At 41.2% G+C, this 20,453-nt stretch overlaps 1 protein-coding gene across 1 annotated transcript in view; it reads left to right on the forward strand.

Annotated features, from left to right (window-relative positions):
- The window catches only part of SLC25A21 (solute carrier family 25 member 21), a 584,085-nt gene that overhangs the window by 493,041 nt on the left and 70,591 nt on the right, over positions 1-20,453 (forward strand). Inside the window, exons 4-5 of the mRNA XM_075530895.1 lie at positions 12,781-12,847; positions 18,562-18,621. Of these exons, the coding sequence (XP_075387010.1) occupies positions 12,781-12,847; positions 18,562-18,621 (127 nt within the window). The remainder of the gene's footprint in view (positions 1-12,780; positions 12,848-18,561; positions 18,622-20,453) is intronic.

The raw sequence follows: 20,453 nt of genomic DNA on the forward strand, positions 1-20,453 counted from the left end.
ACCTTCCTGGTGAAGAGCTGTACTCAGAAAACTGGAGGACGCTGAGATGCTCCCACCATCACTGGAGCCATAAGGCATTTCACCCACAGGCTTGTGATCTTCCTGTATTTGACATCATTGCATGTGCTGTCTGAGTCTGAATAGGAATGTATAAATGAGTATTGGACTTATGGGCTAATATAGGACTTATGGACTTGATCTGGACTGGACTAGAATGTTTCCTCAATATACAATTGCTCTTTGATATAAAGCTCTCTCTTACACACATGAGTGTCACTGGATTTGTTTCTCTAATCAACCCAGACTAACACACTGATCCTATACTGTAACCTGTTACTTCTCTAATAAACCATACAAAAAATGCTTAAGAGCAAGAGAGAGTTAATATACTTTCAAATGTGACTCATACATCCATAGTAGTCTGCTTAGTGCAGTTAGGATTCTGAGCAGTGTTGACCTCAAGACTGTATGACTTGGCTGTAGCTGAGTTCCAACACAGAGTATACATTCCTGGGACACACACTTAGGTGGGGTTCCATTTGTGAGACTTCTCCGAATTCTGAGGCTTTTTTCCCCAGCTGTGGTCAAATTATTAAATTAGGCAACTTGCTATGTACTAAAACTATTCTTTGTTTTTTTTTAAACAGTTTTATTGGCACTTAACATAGCATACAATTCAATATTTCCATATCAAGAAGAGTTGTGTAATCTTTACCACAATCAATTTTACATTTCTTTTTCCCTTGTACTCCTTGTTATTCGTGTACTTTTTTTTCAATTTTGGCAAAAATATACACAACAAAACATTCACTAGCTCAACAACTTATTAGTGTATAATTCGGTGCCGTTGATTATACTCTTCATGTTGTACAACCATTATTGTTAGCCCTCTCCAGATTGTTCCACCACCATTAAAATGAACTCGATGCCCCTTAGCACAACCTCTTCCTCCGTCACCCTTGGGAACCATAGGTCAAGTTTGGTTTCTTTTTCTGAAGTAGTTTTCTGGATATAATATTCACATATCATACACTTCCATAGGTAAGCTACTTCTAAAAGGAGTTGCATATATGTCATCACAATCTGCTCTAATGCATAAGCACAGTATACAGAACTGGCACAGAATATCTCTAGACTGTCTACTGGTGATGCTGTAGAATGACTGTGTGCCTTTTATGTCAGCAGGGCCATGATTTTGTGAAGTTGGCTGAAATCCTCATGGTCAGCAGTTCAAAACCACCAGCAGCTCTGTAAGAGAAAGGCTTACTTTCTACTCTCTTGAAGTGTTACAGTCTCTGAACACCACAGGGGGTCATTATGAATCAGCATTGCCTTGATGGCAGTGAGTTTGGGTTTTTTTTGTTTTTTATGCTAAGGCTTTGCCACACTGGATAAACAGCTTACAGATGGTTGAGGCAGCTTCAAAACCAAGAAATGTGGCTTACTACACTGGGTGCCTTTATTGACACGTAGCATTGAATCAATACTAAATGCCAGAAGGAGAAGATCAAGAACAGGAATGGCCATTGTCTCTTTTTTAAAGTTTATAACCTGGATTAAATATGCTAATCATGTGACTCATACACACACTGTTCCCTTAAAAGAATATAAACCGTTCACATTATTAATTAGGATACTGGCTGAGTCACATCTGCCTATATGGGTCTACATGCATGTGTATGTATATGTCTACAAGGCACACATAACTGTCGATCAACTACAAGGCAAAAGATTGACGGTTCAAACCTACCCAGATGTGCCTCAGAAGATAGGCCTGGCAAACTGCTTCCTAAAGGTCATAACCCTGGAATCCTATGGAGCAGTTCTGCGTCACACACAATGGTGTCACTGAGAGTCTGAATCAACTCAATGGAAACTAACAACAACAACATCTGCGGGGGTCTTCAAAGGGTTCATGGAAAACTTTTGTTATCTTGTTATCTCATTTCCCCTTTTTTTTTCAGCCTTCTCATGTATGTGTATGTGTATGTGTGTAAGTGTAGAAAATAAAATTTCAAAACCCACTGCTCTCAAGTTGATTACAAACCATAGCGACCACTCATGTATTTTCAATACTATCTGCGTGTCTTTCATGTGCCAGAAAGAGAATAAACTGAAAGGTAGCATCTAGGCGCAGTCATTCATTCCAGTGAAGTATTGAGATTTTTTTCCTACCATCTCAGAGAAGCAAAGCTCTTGATTGATTTGGAGACAGTGGGGTACTGTAGCCATGTTTGACCCAAGCAGAGAGTTTATGCTAGTGCCTGGCACAAAGTGTATTGAAGGACTGATCGCTGCATCCTGAATGGGAGGACAAACAGGACATTAAGGAGTTAGAGGAAGGGGAAGGGGTGACCAGACTGGAAGAAGGGGCTCCCTCAGTACAATCCATGAAACAAATTCCTAGCCGGCAAATGTTTTTTGTCACCACAATCAAGTACTCTTTCCTGATTTTTCACCCTAATCTGAGAAATAGAGTCTTAGATTTCTAATCCTTTGTTTCATCGTTGTCATCCACATGTGTGAATGTTGGCTTTGCATGTTCCTTATCTCCAGATGGAACCGTGTTCCTCTTTATAAGCACAGTAACCTGCAGTCGCTGAAAATGAATGCACATCGCGGAGTCAGTCATTCATGTCTCTTCACCTACACGTCCATGGGACAATTACCCACATTTCAGAGATACTACTTCCCACTTTAGTTGTCTATCAATGTTCTTTTCCCCTTTTTCATTCCTTAGCATTTTCCTTCAGTATTCTGGTTCTTAGGTCACACTAGTGCCTTCCTTGAGCTGCACTCTGCAACATGTTCAGTGTGTGGAACACCCCGCCAACTTTCCAGGGAGTGGAGCCACGGATCTACCTCCTAAATAGTACTGACAGCTAAACGTTTTTGTTTTGTTTTATCGTAGAAAATCCAAGTTGTGGTTTACTTTAGACACACCGGCAAAGTTTAATTGTCATGGTAAATTCATATGGAAAGTTCGCTTGAAATGGATGTTTAAGAAAACGTTAAGAAATTCTTCCATGCAGCAGATAGTAGAAGTGATACGATTTAGGGGAACATCTGTCCCTCAGCCATATGCAGAAACTTGATTGACTCTCAGTCGTGAATAATAGTGACTTAGCTCAAGCATTCCGTGAAGTGCTTTTGTTTGGTTCATTTGCTCCTTCGAAACAAAATGAGAATGTGTTACTTACTCTTTCGAGGTGTTTTCTTCCCCCGTGAAGGATACAGTTTTACCTCTCCCCTTTGTCTAAATGAAAATGACCCCCAAATGCATGTGATTTTGTGAGCTTCAGATGGCAGGTTCTGCACATTTCAAACACCAGAGCCACGAAACCCCATTCTTTCATTTGGTGCTTGTGAACTGCTGAGACTTGTGGGGCAGAAGGACATCAGAATAATACCCTGACGGGGCAGTGGCAGGGACAGCAGCATTCTGCCCTGGGATATGCAATCCAGCCAGCAAGGGAAGGCTTGCACGCCATGTGCCCTCATTGTTTTACTTAGAGGGCTACAGCATGTGCGTAAGGAACTTGGATTTGACAGCAGCAGAAGAAAGAAGATATTGTATGCCTTCAATCAGCTTTGTATTAGGACATCCTTAAAGGGGAAATGACGTGAAAGAAAGAAAGAAAAGAGGAAGAAAACAACAAACTAGCAAGATCCCTATTTTAATATAATTTGGAGAAAATTACTGATTTGGGTTGGTCATGTTGCCAGAAGAGATGACTCAAGGCTTCCAAACAAGAAATGGAAATCAGGAGGATGCCTGAAGCCTGGAAGCTATGATGGACCGAGGCTTCAAAATCAACTCTACCAGAGATGAGCTTGGATCGCTGCCCAGACAAAACTGAATAGTGATGTTCATTTCAGTCCTGACTGTTGAAACAAAATAAAATGTAGTAATTGTGCTCTGTTAGGTACACAGACGTGTTAATGCTTTCCAATTTTCCCAAATGGGGATCTGATGTCACTTTCCCTGTCGCTCCTATTTCATGCTTCACCGGTGAGTATGACTGCTGTTCTGGACGCTTGCTGAATGCCAGGTTTTTGGCAAAGCGGGGGCTCCAGGTGAAAGCGTCATTCTCAGGCTGCCTGTAGTATGCTGCAGGTGGCTTTGCAAGTGGTTGTTCAGCTTGGAAATCATTTCTTTAATTGGCCTTTTCAGGCTGGAATAATGGATACGTCTATCCTACCTTTCCCAGTGTGATGGCTGCTGAAATCTCAGCCTTTGGGGCCCTCCATCACCTCAAGGCTGACAACCAGAAAGCCTCAGTTTCCACAGGCAGCAGATTGGCACAGTCATCTGTTCCTCTCTTGCTGTGGCTGATAGGTACTGTCAAGTTGATTCTTCATCGCAACCCCACTGGGCAGTGGGGAGCTGCCTGCAGGGTTTCCTTGGCTGCAGTCTTTAGGAGAGTAGACTTCCAGACCTTTCTGCCTCAGAGCTGCTGGTGTGCTTGAAACTGCTGAATCTTTCCATTAGCAAGCCAACGCTTAACCACCAGGAGTCCTCCATCCTCTCAGAAAGCTCTTCTATTTGTACTTTCTTATGCTCATTTTTCTCAGTAGTTGATGAATTGAGTTTTAGGATCACCTTTCAACAACAGACAACAGGGCACGACTCCCTTCAAAAGTCAGCTGCACAGGAACCGCCCAGTGCCTCTTTCTGACGGGGGTTACCAAGCAAAGAAAACTCCAGGTTGTTGCTTCTAACAACCCAAACCTGCCTTGGTCGCCGAGCTGCTTAGGAAATGCCCCAGTCTGGTTTGAGGGGCAGTCATGCTCTATGGGACAGATGGTTTTCAGACATTCGTTTTCTACATACTAAACCAGGAGAAAAGAATTGAATGGTCTTCAGCAAAAGTTTACTTGCATGCGATATTAATGCTATTGCTTGATAATTTTTCCATTCTGCTGGATGATCTGACTTTGGAACGGGAACAGATATGAATCTCTTCCAGTTGGTGGGCCATGTAGCTGTCTTCCGATGTTAGTTTGTTATAGAACAGGGAGCTCCTCCAGGGCTGCCCCATTTGTTGAACCATCTCAATGTGTAGTCTACCAATTCCTGGAGCCTTGCTTTTCATCAGTGTCTTCGTGCAGATTGGACTTCTTCCTTACACACCACTGCTTCTTGATCATATGATTCCTCCTGAAATGATTAAATATCAATCCATCTTTTTGGTACAGTGACTGTGTATATTCTTCCCACCTTTTTGGTTTTCACTCTTTCTTTTGATACATTCCAAAGAATACTTCGTTATTGCATCGTGAGGCTGGATCTAGTCTTTCTTTAGTTCATTCAGCTTGAGCAATCCTGAACACGTTTACCACGTGTGGCCTTCGAGTGCCAGCTCTTCACACATTTCATTCTAATATTTTACTTCCTCTTCTGGTGCCACCGTTTGAAGTCTGTTCAATTATTTTACATCATCTCTCATGCCTATCAACTTAGCACTTATGCATTTCAGGGCATGTTTCAAAGTCTCTTCTGACATCTATTTTGATCTTTTCTGTCTTTTTAATGATCTTTTGCTTTCTTCATGTCTGATGCCCTGATGCCATCCTCAGTTTGTCTCGTCTTTCAGTCGTTAGTGTCCCGTGCCTCAGATCTACTCCTGAGATGGCCTCTCAATTCAGGTGGAGTAAATGAAGATCATATTTTGGCTTTAGTAAACTTGCTGTCATTTTTTAGCTTCAATGTGAGCAATTAATGGTCCATTCCCAGTCATCCCGTGGCCTTGTTCTCGTTGATGATATGGTTCTCCCTGGTCTTTTTCTACACAGAGAGTTGATTTTATTTCTGTGTGCTCCTTATAGAAATTCTTGTCTACTCCACATTCTATGTTGCTGGATCTTGAAAACTACTTTTTAAGATAGTTTTATTGAGCTGTTAACATATCATGCAATTCAATCCTTCAATCATAGCAATAAGAGTTGTGCAAACACAACTCTAAAATAATATTGACTCAACGTAAAACTAAAGACCCAACTTTAATTTTTATTTATATTTTATTTATGAGGTTGTTTTTATTTTTAGAGACAAAGTTAAAAACTGAATGGTTTTTAGTCTAAGTATCAGTACAATCCTTTGACCTAGCACATCCATTTTCTCACTTATTTCCCCAGTCGTTTAAATATATTAAAAAGAGCTGTGCAATCATCACCACAATTAATTTTTGAACATTTTCTTCATTCTTGTACTCATTGCTATTAGCTCCCACAACCCCCAGCCTCCCTGGCACAGCTCGAACAAACTGTTAATCTAGTGGCCATCTCTATACACTTACCGACGCTAGGTTTCCTACCAAGACAATAAAGCACAGAAATACCTCAAACAAAATACAAAATAAAGCACAGAAAACGTTCAAGCCAAAAGAAAGCATAAAATGATAAAGACTAGAGCAAGTTAACAATGGGTCAAAAGAGAAAACAAACAGTAAGACATTAGATTGTCACTAGTGATGTCTGCAGCAGGAGCTCTCATGGCACAGTGGGCCATGCTCTGAGCTGCCAACCACAAGGTCAGTAGCCCAACCCACAGCTGAAGGACCTGAGCACTCCAGAGAAGAGGAAACCATCCGCTCCAGCAAGATTCAAGCCTTAGAAACCTAAAAGGACCTGTTTTCAATTGTCAATTTTGCATCCTCCTAAAATAAGAGATGGCAAGTTGTCATCACAATATAAACAACTTTTCCACAGTTTGTTTAAGAAAAACCATAATGCAATGTAGCCAAATGGTCAGAGACCTGTACGGAGGGAACAACATACATGGTTTGAGTCCTTGCACCCACCTGCCGGTGATGTACCCTACCTGCAAAATGAGGAAAATAATTAGATCTACCTCAAAGAGCTGCTGAATGAGATTAATATAGGTACATAAGCCTACATATATTACTCCTAACATATAAACATTCAACACATCTTGACTATTTTAACGTAGAATCATCGTAGGAAAACTATAGATACCCTAGTTTTCATTTTCCAATACAGAATAGTTATAAGCCAACTTGAAACTTTTAAAAGTAACAACTTTGAGAAACAAAACATGGAGACTGTCATATTCGTCATACTACAGTTTCAGGAGAAATGAAAAGTACGCAGGAGGAAGCATGTTGATACGCGTGTCACAGATCTCTAAACTTCCTTGTTCACCGTCCTGCAAAGTATATGCTCTCTGTATATCAAGCCCAAACTAATTGAAGGTGGAAAAGGTTGGTAAAATTAATAATGCATATGGATGTAAACATCAGCTCTTCAGCTTCAGAAAAAAAGGAATCTCCTTTATTAAAAAAATCATTTCTCTTTATTTTTTATCATCTGTGTATCATAATGTATAATAGGAAAGTACTCTATCATTGTCTAATCAACTTAGCCTAACTTTCTATCTCTTATTCTCTTGCCCACATTTAGTATGCAGCCCCAGGAGCAAACTTAAGAGGCATAAAAAGTTCTTCCAATTAGAAGCCATGGCAAAGAGATTCTGCCACATCCACTTTGCTCTAAGGTTCCTAAGATTTACTTGCTAGATCCAGAACTCAGGGCTGTAAGTAATAAACCCAACTCAAACTTAATTAAGTAAAAAAGATAATTCATTGAAAACATTAGTAGGTATCTCATAGAATCAAGGGTAGAGTTAAACAAACATTACTCAAAAAAAAGAGAAAAATCAAGATATCTCACTGCCATCAAGTTCATAGCAACCCTTCAGGACAAAGGAGAACTGGCCCTGTGGGTTTCCATGACTGTTATTCTTATGGGAATAGAAAATCTCATCTTTCCCAGGGCAGCAGCAGACTTGGAATCTTACAGGAGTAGAAAGCCTCATCTTTCTCCTATGGCAGGTGGTTTAGAACAGTGGGTCTTGTGGTTAGCAAACCAAGGCGTGACCACTACACCACCAGGGCTAGGCTTTGAATCTTAATAGCCACTTTGGCTGTAAGGTTCCCAAGACTTACTTGCTAGATCCAGAACTCCAGGCTAAACTGCTTAATGCTAAACTACTCTTGGCTCAAAATACAGTATGGCTCAATGAAAACCTAGGACCGGAGTCTCAAACAGTATCACAACATCCTACTTCTGTTTCCTTGAAGGAGCGTTTTCTTCCTTTGGATCACTGCAGATTGGCTTTCTCCAAATACTGGGAGTCCTGGTCACGTACAGTGTCCTAGAGCTTTGAACACGCAGCGCAAGACTAGCTTTTCCAATTCTAGTTCCAAAATCCTGGCTTACAACTCTTGATAGGTCTAGCTTGGATCTGATGCTCACCCACGGCACAATTAGCAAAGAGGACAAGGAACACTATTTGGATCCATATGAGAGTACTCATCAACTGCTATTTGCTAGCAGTATTATACTGACAGACTGGTTCCAATCACTTTTTAAAAGAACTGGGTGGTGAAATTCTCAAAAGAAGGGGTGATAGCTTGGCCCTTCTGTGTTATTGATGTTGTTGCTCTTGTTTGGTGTGCCCTGGAGTCCGCTCCTAACCACAACAACCCTCTATATAACAGAACTGCCAGTGACCAGGCCTGCACCATCTCCGTTGATATATTTGAGCCCATTGTTATGACTACCGTGTCAGTCCCAGGTGACCTGGCTCAATGAGAGTCAGTCTCCATTTCAGACATGTCCACAGAATCACAGATAATAAGGCAAGGAATTAGATACGCCAGTACTGGCTGTGCATTTGCCAACAGCAAGTGCCAGTGGTCCTCATGAATCTCCAGTGAAAGCTGTTCCCTCAGGAGTGAGAAAGCTCAAGGTGGTGAAATGAGTTCCAGGTGGTAGTGCAGAAGATGACTGCACGGGAAAGAAGCTGAGCCAAGAGAGCGGCAGGGGGAGCCTCAAGGAAGCACCTCAGACATGGAGTCGAGGACTCTGAAAAACCAGCTCCTTGCAGATTGGATCCTTCTGGTTTACCAGCTGCCTCTCCTCTTCTGCCCTACACTTCTTTTTAATATTTTCACCCATCACTTATGAAACGAAGACCTTCTGTGTCACTCACAGAGTGTAGTCCATTATAGTGAACCAGTCCTATAATTTAGGCAATAGTGTGAAGAAAGGAGAAATGGTTACAGAGTTTAAACCGTGAGCACCGATTTGCAAAGGCTGTAGATGACAATGGAGCCCAAAATCCATTTGCAAGGTCCAGCCATCGATTAAACCTCCAGTGACTCGCCTCTGACCATAACCAAGGAATATGAACAGTGTCATAAGTCAGAGACTATTATAGAGACTTTTATAGTCAATATAGTTAGGTTAAAATGTAACATCTTACTGGATCCCCCTTTGACCCATTCAAAAATTCTATCAGCCTTTTTTTTTTTTTAATGAAGGGGCAATCCGTGTGGATTAAGCCCCCAGTAAACCCAGGGACCCGAATAGCTTCGCTTTCAGGCAGAGTGCATTAGACAGTAGATTATGGCTCGTGGAGCTAGGTGAAAATTTAACACCTTCTCATTTGATCTCCCTCCCTCTTGACCCATTTTAAAGTTATTCTACTTTTTAATATTTTCGACTTTCTTTTTATTGAAGTTTTTCTCTATTTTATTTAGTTATTGTTGTTAGCTTTGTTGTTTTGTTTTGGTGTGATTTTTGGTATATGAAATCCAGGATTGATGGTTTCTTGGGGGTATGGGAGGAAAGGTTGAAGGAAATGGGGAGCTAATAAGAAAATGTTCTCAAAGAAAATCAATATGACCTATCAGAGTCAAACTTTCTAATATCAAAGACAAGGAAAGAATCCTAACAGCAGCTAGGTCGGGGAAGAAAAGTTACCATCTAAAAGAAATCCATCTACAAAGCCTTTTCTGTACAGTTTAAAATAGACAGACAAACAAAGCAGATTTTCCAGGCCTCAAATAATAAACATTTGCTGTTTAAGGTAAAAAAAAAAAGAAAATGTTCTAAAATTGTTTGTGGTAATGATTGTACAACTCTTTTTGATATGGTTTAACTATTGAATTGTATGATATATGGATGATGTCCCTATAAAACTTGTTTAAAATCCAGTTTCCCTCGTACATGCTTAACCTTCAAGAGAGCCAACATGTTGTCAGGTCTATCACTAGATTCTTTCCTCCCCAGTTTAAGCAGCTCTTCCTATGATTGTTTTCTCTCCTGTGGAGTGCTCAAGTCCCTCGATCAATGAACACCCTCTTTAAAACGCTATAAATGCCGTTTGCCTTGGTCTTCCATGACCAAGCGTAATGAAAAAATCAGCACAGGAAAAAAATCAAAGCTGTAATCTCTTTCAGTATTGACGTAGAATATCTACTCAAGAATAACAGATTTACCTTTGAGAAAAGGAAGTTTATTCTTAGCTCACTCTCAAACTAAGCAGAATAGAACACTTATTCTGAAACTTAAATTCTAAAAAAATGGTATCTACATTTTTAAGTATTTGGAGAACATTAGTGCTGATGGAAATTCTTTTTAGACTTCAATGGCTGAAATTAAAATGGAAAAGGAGAATGGGAGGTTTATTTCCAGAGTTCTTCAAATCACTTGCCCACTTTGCTTCCTATCCATAATGCCAGCATTATCTGTTAAGCCAAAAATAGTAGGCAGAGTAAGCCCACATCAGAGTTTACTCCGTTTAATTCCTTTCTTCTGCTTCATGAAATCCATATGCTTAACAAATATTTGTGCCCTGGTTATGTACACACACACACACAACTTTGAGGTAAGCACCCTAAAGAGTTACAGATGTGCAAAGGTACCCCTGTCCTCTAGGAGCTAAGGACTGATAAGCTGTGAGGCACGCCCTGCACTTACTTCACTGAAGGGTGCTGTAGGCTGGTGGATCCAAGGATGAGAAAGAGGTCACCATGTTGGGTTGGGGTGGGTGACGCTGGGAGTTTACCTGAAAAACTAACGTTTTTGTTCCCCAGGCACAACTAAAAAGAGAACCCAATTTAAGGGAGGTAGAATGAAACTTAGGAAGCCACCAAAGAGCCTGCAGCCCCATGAGACCTGGATATCCCCAGATGGACCCATTGAGGCCCGCTCTGATGGGTAGCTGCTCCGTGGCTCACTGGGAGAACAGAGTACTTCAGAAAGTAGTACAAAGTATTTTCTTCTAGTTATATATTTTTTTCAGGTTTAAAAATGAGGACATGGCATGCATATGAAATAAAATTTGAGATTTTGGTAAATCCTATCTTCTGTATGTGCCTCTAATTCTTGGGCTTTCTCCTAAAAACTTCTGAATGTGTGACCACAGATGTCCCACTCCGGTGACAATGGCTTCCTCTGTGCCCTCTGAGATGGCCTGTCAGGAAGGGAGTTTGACATTTCCTCTCTCGGCAGCATGTATCTTACAACAAACCCTCCCTGACCTTCTCCCTCTTTCGATTAGGAAGTTAAAGAATTGTGACAAATTGAGGAAAATACTGACGCCTCAGTGCCATTGCCACAGAACTCACTAATTTCTTTGATTTTGTACAAACAAAATTTAGGATTTCATAGCCATGTTAATCTCAGAAAGTTGTAGTCGGGTGGGTTAAGGTATAACCTTAGCCTCTTTTGGTTACCACAAAAAAGTAAGTGCAGAACTGAAGGGACTTTGACCAAGGCATTGATCCTTCAGTGATAGACTTCTGTCCTCCATATGAAAGATCTAGGTTTGATTTACAGCCAGTGAAAACCCACTAGAGCGTAATTATCAGGCAGCAATTTGTTCCATTCCCCCCTCAGCAACTTCTTGTTGTGATTTGACTCAAGAATTAGAGCTCAATTGAGTTTTCATTCAACAACTCGTACACATCTTGTTTTGTGACCATGTTTGCAGTCTCCAGTGTTTCTTTGCACTCTTTCCGCTTCCTAGGTGTCCATTTTCACCCTTCCCTCTTCCCTATCCATTCCTGCCTTCTGAAGCTCATCCCAAAGCAAATACTGGCCTTTTGATTTTGTGAGCTCGATTGTTCAAAGGTGTGTATACCTCCTGCAGGCCTGCTTTGTGTTTGACTGAAAGTTAAACCATGAGAGCAAGTTCAGTTCCAGGTCAGAAAAGTGGCCAAGGGTTCCACCAGTCTCCATCCGGCCAGTGAACTTGATATTTTAGATTATTTTGAGTTTTGTTCCACATTTTCTTTCCACTCTAGTTAGGACCATCTGTTGTGATCCCTTTTAGAGCAGTCAGATGGGCACCAGCTAGTTCTCCTGGTCTCTGGGTAGAGGTTCACATGGTCCTTTGGACTGTCTCTAGGCATCTCTAATTTCCATCACTATTCTTTTCTCCACACAGAGAGGATCATAGATGATGGCCCTCAAGCTTTAAGAGCCCAATCCATACTCACGGAAGTAGAATGTCTGGCATGGTTTGGGGAACTGTTTTGCCATTCGACTTTGATGTCCCCAGTAGTAGCATTTTGTTCCATCGTAGATGGGGTATAAGTGAGGAACTGATTCAACCTATCAAGCCTAGCAACAACAAGTAGTTTAGAGATACCAACCATACGACCGAGAAAAGAAAATTCCTTACAATCAGGCAGGTCAACTTCAATTTTAAGATATAACTCATGGTTTTATTTAGCAACTTACTGAAAGGACTCCAGTCTCAGTATCCTTCATTCATCTGCTGAATATTATAATGCAAATAAATGTACAATTCATCATCTCTCTCTGCCTCAGAATTAAAACAAGGAAGACTTCATGATTGGTGTGCTACACTGAAAAATTGAGAACACTTTATGATGTGTTGATTTATTCCTGTACAATAACAATAGTTACTCTTACTTGTATAAAAATCTTTTGTTTCCACAACAGACTGTTCGGCTTTTTCAAGGGAATTCTGCCCCCCATCCTTGCTGAAACACCAAAAAGAGCAGTGAAGGTAAGTACTGTCTACTTCCCACCAAGAAAACTAAACTGCACTCACAGCTTCAGCAGCCCCACAACAAGATATGGGAAATTCATGTGTGGGAAGCATAAGACACTAAAAAGTTTAATGTAGCAATTGTAGCATGTTGTATTATACTAAACTTGCCCATATCTCAAAGGAGCGCATACTGTGTGGTGGTTGGGGTTTGTTGTTGTTGTTTACTTTTCAGGTGAGGCGCTCCTGTCTAATGGGGAACTTACACAAAAACAGCATTAGAGAGAATGCAGGTAATCAAACCACAGCAGCCACAGGGTAACTTGTACTTTTTCGCCAAGCAGTTCCGAAACTGTCCTGTGGAATGCCCATTATTTTTAAAGTAGAGAGGACTAGAGAGAGGAACACTTTTCTCTCCATAGCATTCTCAATATCTTAGGAAGAGTGATCCAAGTCACTATGCTTCTCTGTGTATAATTCTCAGATAGCATGCATATTCGCCTGTTCATCTTATTGCTTAGTCTCCTCTGTTAAAAATCTTCTCTTCTGGTTCTTACAACATTATTACTTCTACTACCTGATTTCCATTCCTTTGAGCACATAATAAGGAGCGCAAATGGTATCGTGGACTACCCATTGGGTTGCTAACAGAAAGGTCATAAGTTCAAATCTACCAGACAGTTCATGGGAGAATGAGGAGGCAGTCTGGTCCCATAGAGATTTACAGCCTTTGAAACCCTAGGGAGCAATTCTACTCGGTCTCATTGGATCTCTAAGAGTCAGAAACAACTTGATGGAGGCAATTGGTTTGGGTCAGCTGCATAACTGTGAAGGTTTATGTGCTAGTCATTGATTCAGTGTCTGGATAGGAACAAGGAGATCTTGCAGGACCTCCAGGAAAGAAAGAATGTGAATACATATATAACATACATCTGTACGCACATATATACAAATGTGTATGTATACACTTCTCCACTGAGGCAGAAGTACTGGTAACAATGAATCACCCCCAATCTCTACCACACCCAGGAAATCACCAAATATGCCTTTGTCTTTTCATTATACTGATAACAAAAATGTACACTAACAGAATTTCTTTTCAACTAGTAACATAAAGGTCTTTCTTTTCACATATATTACTTAATTTGTATTCCTAATATTCTTGGAACCTAAGAATGGGCCATTTGTGTACTTTTATTTAGTAAATTAAGATGGTGACTGTTTTTAAAACCATAAAATAACCAACATGCCTACACAAACACCAGATTTTTACATTATGTCAAAATGCTAAATTAATCGGATTTGTTTCAGGTCTGGAATTTTTTTAAAAACACAAAGCTTATAAACATACTTTTTATATAAATCTACCCTCTTTGTTGCTGTAGCTTTTGTGATTTTTATATTATTACTTCAGTACAAATTTCATTATCACAATCTGAATCGCAGTGGAGAATCTGGAAAAAGTTCACCAAAGTACACAAAAGGGCCGAATTGAATTATGAAATGGCTTCACTTGATAAAAGATTGCCCAAGTAAACAAACAGAGCCGAGTTCCTGTCCAAAAGGAAAGTCACTTTGTCTCCCTGAAATAATATATTCATTTGTTCAATGTTTTACATGTATAAGTAAAGTAAATTATAATTAAAGTTCTTCCTGGACTTTTCCTCCCTTTAGTGCCATATGTAGAAGACAAGTTAGACTTTAAAAGGATTAAGGTTTATCAATGTTGAGCAGTATTTTACAGGGGAAATTTTTTTTTTTTGAGCTTTACAAAACTGAGTTAGTCTCTACTTATAAAAAAAGCAGAACTCCCTGCCAGCACAATGGTTAACAGATGAACTTTTGGGCAACTGGATGGTACTGTATGTATCCCAGACATCTTGTTTCAAGTTGATTTTACCTTAAAATTATTGAGACATATGGTAAGTACTTTGGCTTTTTAAGTATAACTTAGAGTTAAGTGTATCTTTGCCAGATGGATAGCACTAGTTTTTCGACAAAAACAAGAAAACATTCATTTTATAGATACTTATCTTAGGATTTGTGAGGAAAGCAATCACCTGATTGTAACGATTTCATACATCATAAAATGCGTCCTTGTATGTCATCAAAATCTACTTCAGGGGGAAACCTTTTTTTTCCTCCAGAAACTTTCTGTGTGTGTGTGTGTGTGTGTGTGTGTGTGTGTGTGTGTGTGTCTTCCTAGGTACTCACATTTGAGTTACAATCATTACCATAATCAGAAGCAATTTTAAGCTTTTCTGTATGTTATTCTTTGAATTGAGATTCATCATGAAAAGAGTAAGACTTACCCATACTAGCTAAATGAAACTATCTCTTTCACAAAATAAGACAGACTATCACCGTGAGCAAAACAAAAGAACGATCTCACAAAGAGCCCGGCTGCACCTCAGACATAGCAGTCCCTTTGTCCCGGGTTTCAAGTCTAATCTTGACCTTTCAAGTTCCAGAAACACCATTTTCCTTGTTCGGGTTCTCAAGCACTCTGCTCTGGTGGTACTGATAAGTAAGCATCGGACGGCGAGCCATAAGGTCAGAGGTTCAAGCCAATCTCCTGTGGGAAATGATGTCATCCACTCCCATAAAGACTTACAACTTCGGGATCCTCCTGTAGAGGGTCACGGTGAGCCAGAATCCACTCGGTGGTAACGGACTTTGGTTTGTTCGTTACAGAACACTGACTAAGGTCGGAGAGATGGTGAGTTGTGAAGGTCATTTGTTCATTACTGTGTCCCCACAACTATCATAGGACCTATGCACAGTAGATGTTCAGTCCATAGAAAATGAAAAAATAAAGCCTAGAGAATGAGAAACAAAGGAAAAGTCTTAATTTACAGCAGAAGGCCTTCCAGTCCTACTCCCCCGATGGTCCTCTTCAAAGGATGTGAAAGACCAAGGACATCTACTCCAGCCAAGATCGAGGAGCAGGAATCAGATTTACTCTCTTGCCCCAAATGACACAATAACAACAACAACAACAACAAATGGGTCAAAGATATGAAACCATTCTTTTCAGGACACTAGACATGAGGCAATGAAGGATAATAGTATCTGAGGCACAAATGAGACCAGAATTGCCCCCACTTAACTGCCCCGAAAGAAATTCCAGGCCCCAGGACAAGGATGGGGAATCCAGGCAGAAGAACCCAGTCGACTCCCTGAGTTGAGGCAGGATTCACAACTCTGGGGAGAGCAAGTGGTTAGCATCAATGGACCAGAGGACCAGAGAAGAAAGAAGAGAGAAAACTCCAGAAAGCTGCAGAGGGTTCCTCAAGCACTCAGCCAAGTACTCACAGTGCCTGCAGGTAGGAAACTACCTGCTGCCTGGGAAAGCCGGGTCCAAAAGGACCACAAGGAATCCATGGTCTGCACCCACCCGGTGTGGGGAGTGGTGCTTGTCTTCACTGGCCAAACTGGAGAGCCACAAAACTCGCGGGCTGCTGAGAAGAATACTCAGAATAAGCCTGCCTTTCTCAAAACACAAAACAAACAACCTCACTGCCATCGTGTTCATGCCACCCCAGAGTGGCCTGTGGGACAGGATAGAACTGCCTCTGTGGGTTTCTGACGGTTTAACTAATGGTTTCGAACTGGGGACCTTGTGATGAGCAGCCCACCATGTAACCACTACACCACCAGGGCTCCTAGTAGGAAATAATCAGCTCTAGACTGAGCTCTGCTCGAAATCCGCTTGTTAAAATGCAAGACCCGGATGGGTCAACAGGTTCCATGTAATTTACAGCATCGCGGAACAGACAGACTGCCGCATCATTCTCCTGAGTATTGTTTAGGTCGCATTAATCATCAGAAGATTGGCTGAGCAGGGATTGAAAGCAAAGGGAAAAGCAGTTAGGGAGTTGATTCATCCAATCTGTGGCCGAAAATGTACTGACCTTCCCCTGCCCTACCATAAGCCGCACGTCCCCAGGGACTACCATCATGGTCTGTCTTCCAGATCCAGCCCCGACTCGCTCCTTAGGATAAGCCCCATCACTTCCTACATTCCAAAATATGAGTTTTAAATAGCAATGTTCACGAGCCCTCGTGGGCAATAAATAATTAACATAAAGCCTAACATAAAGGTTGGTGGCTCAAGTCCACAGCCACTCGGTGAGAAAATGCTCCTTACAAAGGCATGGAAGGCCACGCCCCAGAGAAATTCCATGCACCTCCAATCAGAACTGTGACAGAATTAAGTTATCGCATCCCACCATGCATCGCCTTATTGGCTCATCACATCACGTCTCATCAATACAGCATTACCTCGTTGCACAACTGCTGAGCCACCAAGAACCATGTTCCCTATATTTGGGGCAGGGACATATAGTTGGAACTGTGGCTAAGAATATACACAATAGAGGTAAAAAAATCCTAATCCTTCCACTCACTAGCTTCAGGATATACATCTATAAATGGGAATTACAGTTGATTTCACCTCTTGCCTGATGTTGCTATTGTATTGGGTTAAACACATAGTCTTAGCTTGTTTTTCAGACTACAGTGGGTTCTCACAGGTGATATAACCCAGGCATCTATGGTTCCCTTGGAAAATTTCAAAATGAAGAAGATTCACTGAGAATCTTTTATGGGACAGGAAAGCCAAGAAATATTACTTAAATTATCTTATTTAGCAACTCTAAAAACATAAATAAAAGGCGGGTCTTAAGTTTTGGGAAATTCGGAAGATTAGGCAACATTTCTATAACTTCACACCTCAGGATCAATATCTCGGATTCAGACCCAGGATGCTCAGTTCAAAATGTCAGCATTGGGATTGTCAAAGAATAGTGATAATCACGACCACAAGGCTGGAAGGGAAATACATTGTCTTTAAGACCGAAGGCAATAACACGTTTCCTTCTGGTCTGCCTGAAGGGATTAACAAAATCATCATGGTTTCTCATTTTAAAGAGGGCTGGGGTGCAGAGGAAGAAGCATCACTGTCTTCATTTAAGTCAGTGGTTCTCAACCTTCCTAATCCTTTAATACAATTCTTCATGTTGTCGTGACCACCACCCCAACCATAGAATTATTTTTGTGCCACTTCATCACTAATTGTGCTACTGTGAAAGCATCGTTCAACCCCCAAAGGGGCCGTGACCCACAGGTTGAGGACCGCAGGCTTAAGCGGAAGGCAGCTTTCCTTTAAGGCCAGAGAAAGACTAGATACCCTCGTTAAGTCCTCCCATGTTTATCATGGCGTCTTCGTCACCGTTCGGTGTTTTTGAAGTCCGTGGAATGGAGGGGAGACACTGCGATCTAAATGCAAGTCAGGGCAGAAGAGGGGATGTCTTACCAAGTGGGTCAGAAAATTGAGCATTGACTTGGAAAGCAGTTCTCAGAAAAAAACATTGGAGACCAAAGATTTCAGGTCTCTACGCCTATAATTTTGAGTCACTGCCATGAAAAAGAAGTCTCTAGATGTCTGGGGAACTGAAAATGCTCGTGGTAAATGGCAGCTCTGTGGTTCATTTCCTGCTATAGAGGATCCCATCAGCTCTTCTGTGGGCTCTTAGCGCTGCATCTGCAAATGTGACTGCTAAAGTCTGATCCGATAGCAACTGCCCGGGACCAGGTTAGAACTGTGTTAGATACTTTATCTTTTTTTTTTAATGCTGGCTAATATCATGATTTACTAAAGAAATTTGAGTCAATTAAATGGTTTGTAGCAGGAAATTGTTATAAATCTCTGGGTTTGGTTTGTTTCACAGTTTTTCACCTTTGAGCAGTACAAGAAATTGCTGGGTTACATGCCACTGTCGCCAGCATTGGTAAGTGAGACTATTTATTATGCTTAAGTGTATGTGTTATTTCATATAGCAAAATCTGGAAACAAAAACCCTTTTGATTCCCCAAGCCCTGCTACTAAAATGTGAATTCAAGTTATTCAATGTTCAGCTACTTGTTGAAAGCTATCTTCCTAATAACTCACAATTTAGCTATTTTATAGCTCCCAGTGATGAATTTATGATAATAATGATATGGGTGGAAAGGCCAAGATGAGATATGGTCAATCATATAAAATAAATAGTACACTTATTAAAGAGTCTTTTAAAGCCCAGACATACATATGCTTATATACATACAATACATATCTATTTATGCAGAAGTCAATACATCTAAGATTATTTCCTAACAGATCATTTTTCCAGCTTTTGCTGGACCTATCATAAAAATAGGACTCTTGGACTGCAGATTCCTCAGAATAAAATTCATTCTTTGGTTAGATGCAACCGGAAGGACTTTTTATAGGAATGTCTATAAACAACTTAGCCAGGAAAAATAAGCCTCTTCTTTCTAAACCCATGCTTAATATAATGATTTACTGGTCAGTACAAAGACACAGCTTCACGCTTACTTTAAGGAAAACCGTTTGGTGATGGGAGCATCCTTACTGCACCCTCTGCCTGCTAGTGTCTTTACCACTATTCACAGAGCAGGGTAACTTACTTTCACCACAGGGCTACCACTAAGATAATGGAGTGTCTCCACCAACTTTCTGAAAGCCCCTCGTAAGTGTGCGGCAAAAGCCCCAGAGGAAGCAAATTCTCTCTCCAGATCTGCAAAACGAAACATGATCTGCACTGGCCCTCAACTGGGATGTGTCCCAATTTGCCTGTGGAATTGCCCCAAGCTCAATCAGAGAGGCCGTGTTCTGAGTTTCAACTCTTTAATCACTGTACCTATAAAGGTTCAGAATATTCTGCTAAACTGTCCAAAAAAACTTTCATCCTAAGATTTAATATAAGGCACATATATTCCCTTTCTTAGAAGGATCCTGATTGGATCACTTTCGATTATAACCAAAAAGCCTCTTTCCCAGCCTTTTGCGCAATCCAAGTGGAGCACCTGGTGCTGCAGTGGTTCCGAGTTGAACTGCTCACTCTGAGCAGCAGTGTGAAACCACCAACTCCCCAGGAGAAAGAAGAGGCTTTCGGCTCCTGTCAAGATGTACCGCCTCAGAGACTCACAAGGGAAGTTCGATTCGCCCATTAGAGTCAGAATTGACTTCTTTGACGATGAGTCAGAATTGACTTGATGGTAATGAGTTTGGTTTGGGGTTGGCCATAATAAGGGAGCCGAAGAGGCACGAGCTATAGGAAAAAGAAGTGGTAACACAAGACCTAAGATAGCCAAGGTGGTGGTGGTGGTGGTGGTGGTGGTGGTGGTGGTGGTGGTGGTGGTGGTAGGTAGGTGGTGGTGGTTTACATTCTCTTTTGTGTGCCCTGACTGTCATTCTTACCTTTGGAAACATCTTGGTAAAACGAGAACTAAAAACTTCCCAGCAAGAGACAATAAAATTTGGTCCCCAGAATGGCCGCAGGCTGTTCTTTTGGCAAGCTTTGGTGCCATGCAGGAAACGGCAGTTCTTCCCATTCTTTGGAGAATTGCAGCCGAAAGCACTCCAGATACTATGCCCCAATGCATGCAGGCTGTGTTCAGCTTTTCTCTTTCCTGGACCTTATTTCTCCTCGTTTCTTTGTGACACAGCTGGACCATTAGGCAGCTGGTTAGCGTCCCTGGGTGCTCTCACATGAAAAGCCTCGGATGCTGGAAACGGCCAGTTCACGGCCGTCCCTGGAACAGCCTAAGTAACACTATC

Source organism: Tenrec ecaudatus, chromosome 14 (genome assembly GCF_050624435.1).
Source record: "Tenrec ecaudatus isolate mTenEca1 chromosome 14, mTenEca1.hap1, whole genome shotgun sequence".
In the NCBI taxonomy this organism is placed as follows: domain Eukaryota; kingdom Metazoa; phylum Chordata; class Mammalia; order Afrosoricida; family Tenrecidae; genus Tenrec; species Tenrec ecaudatus.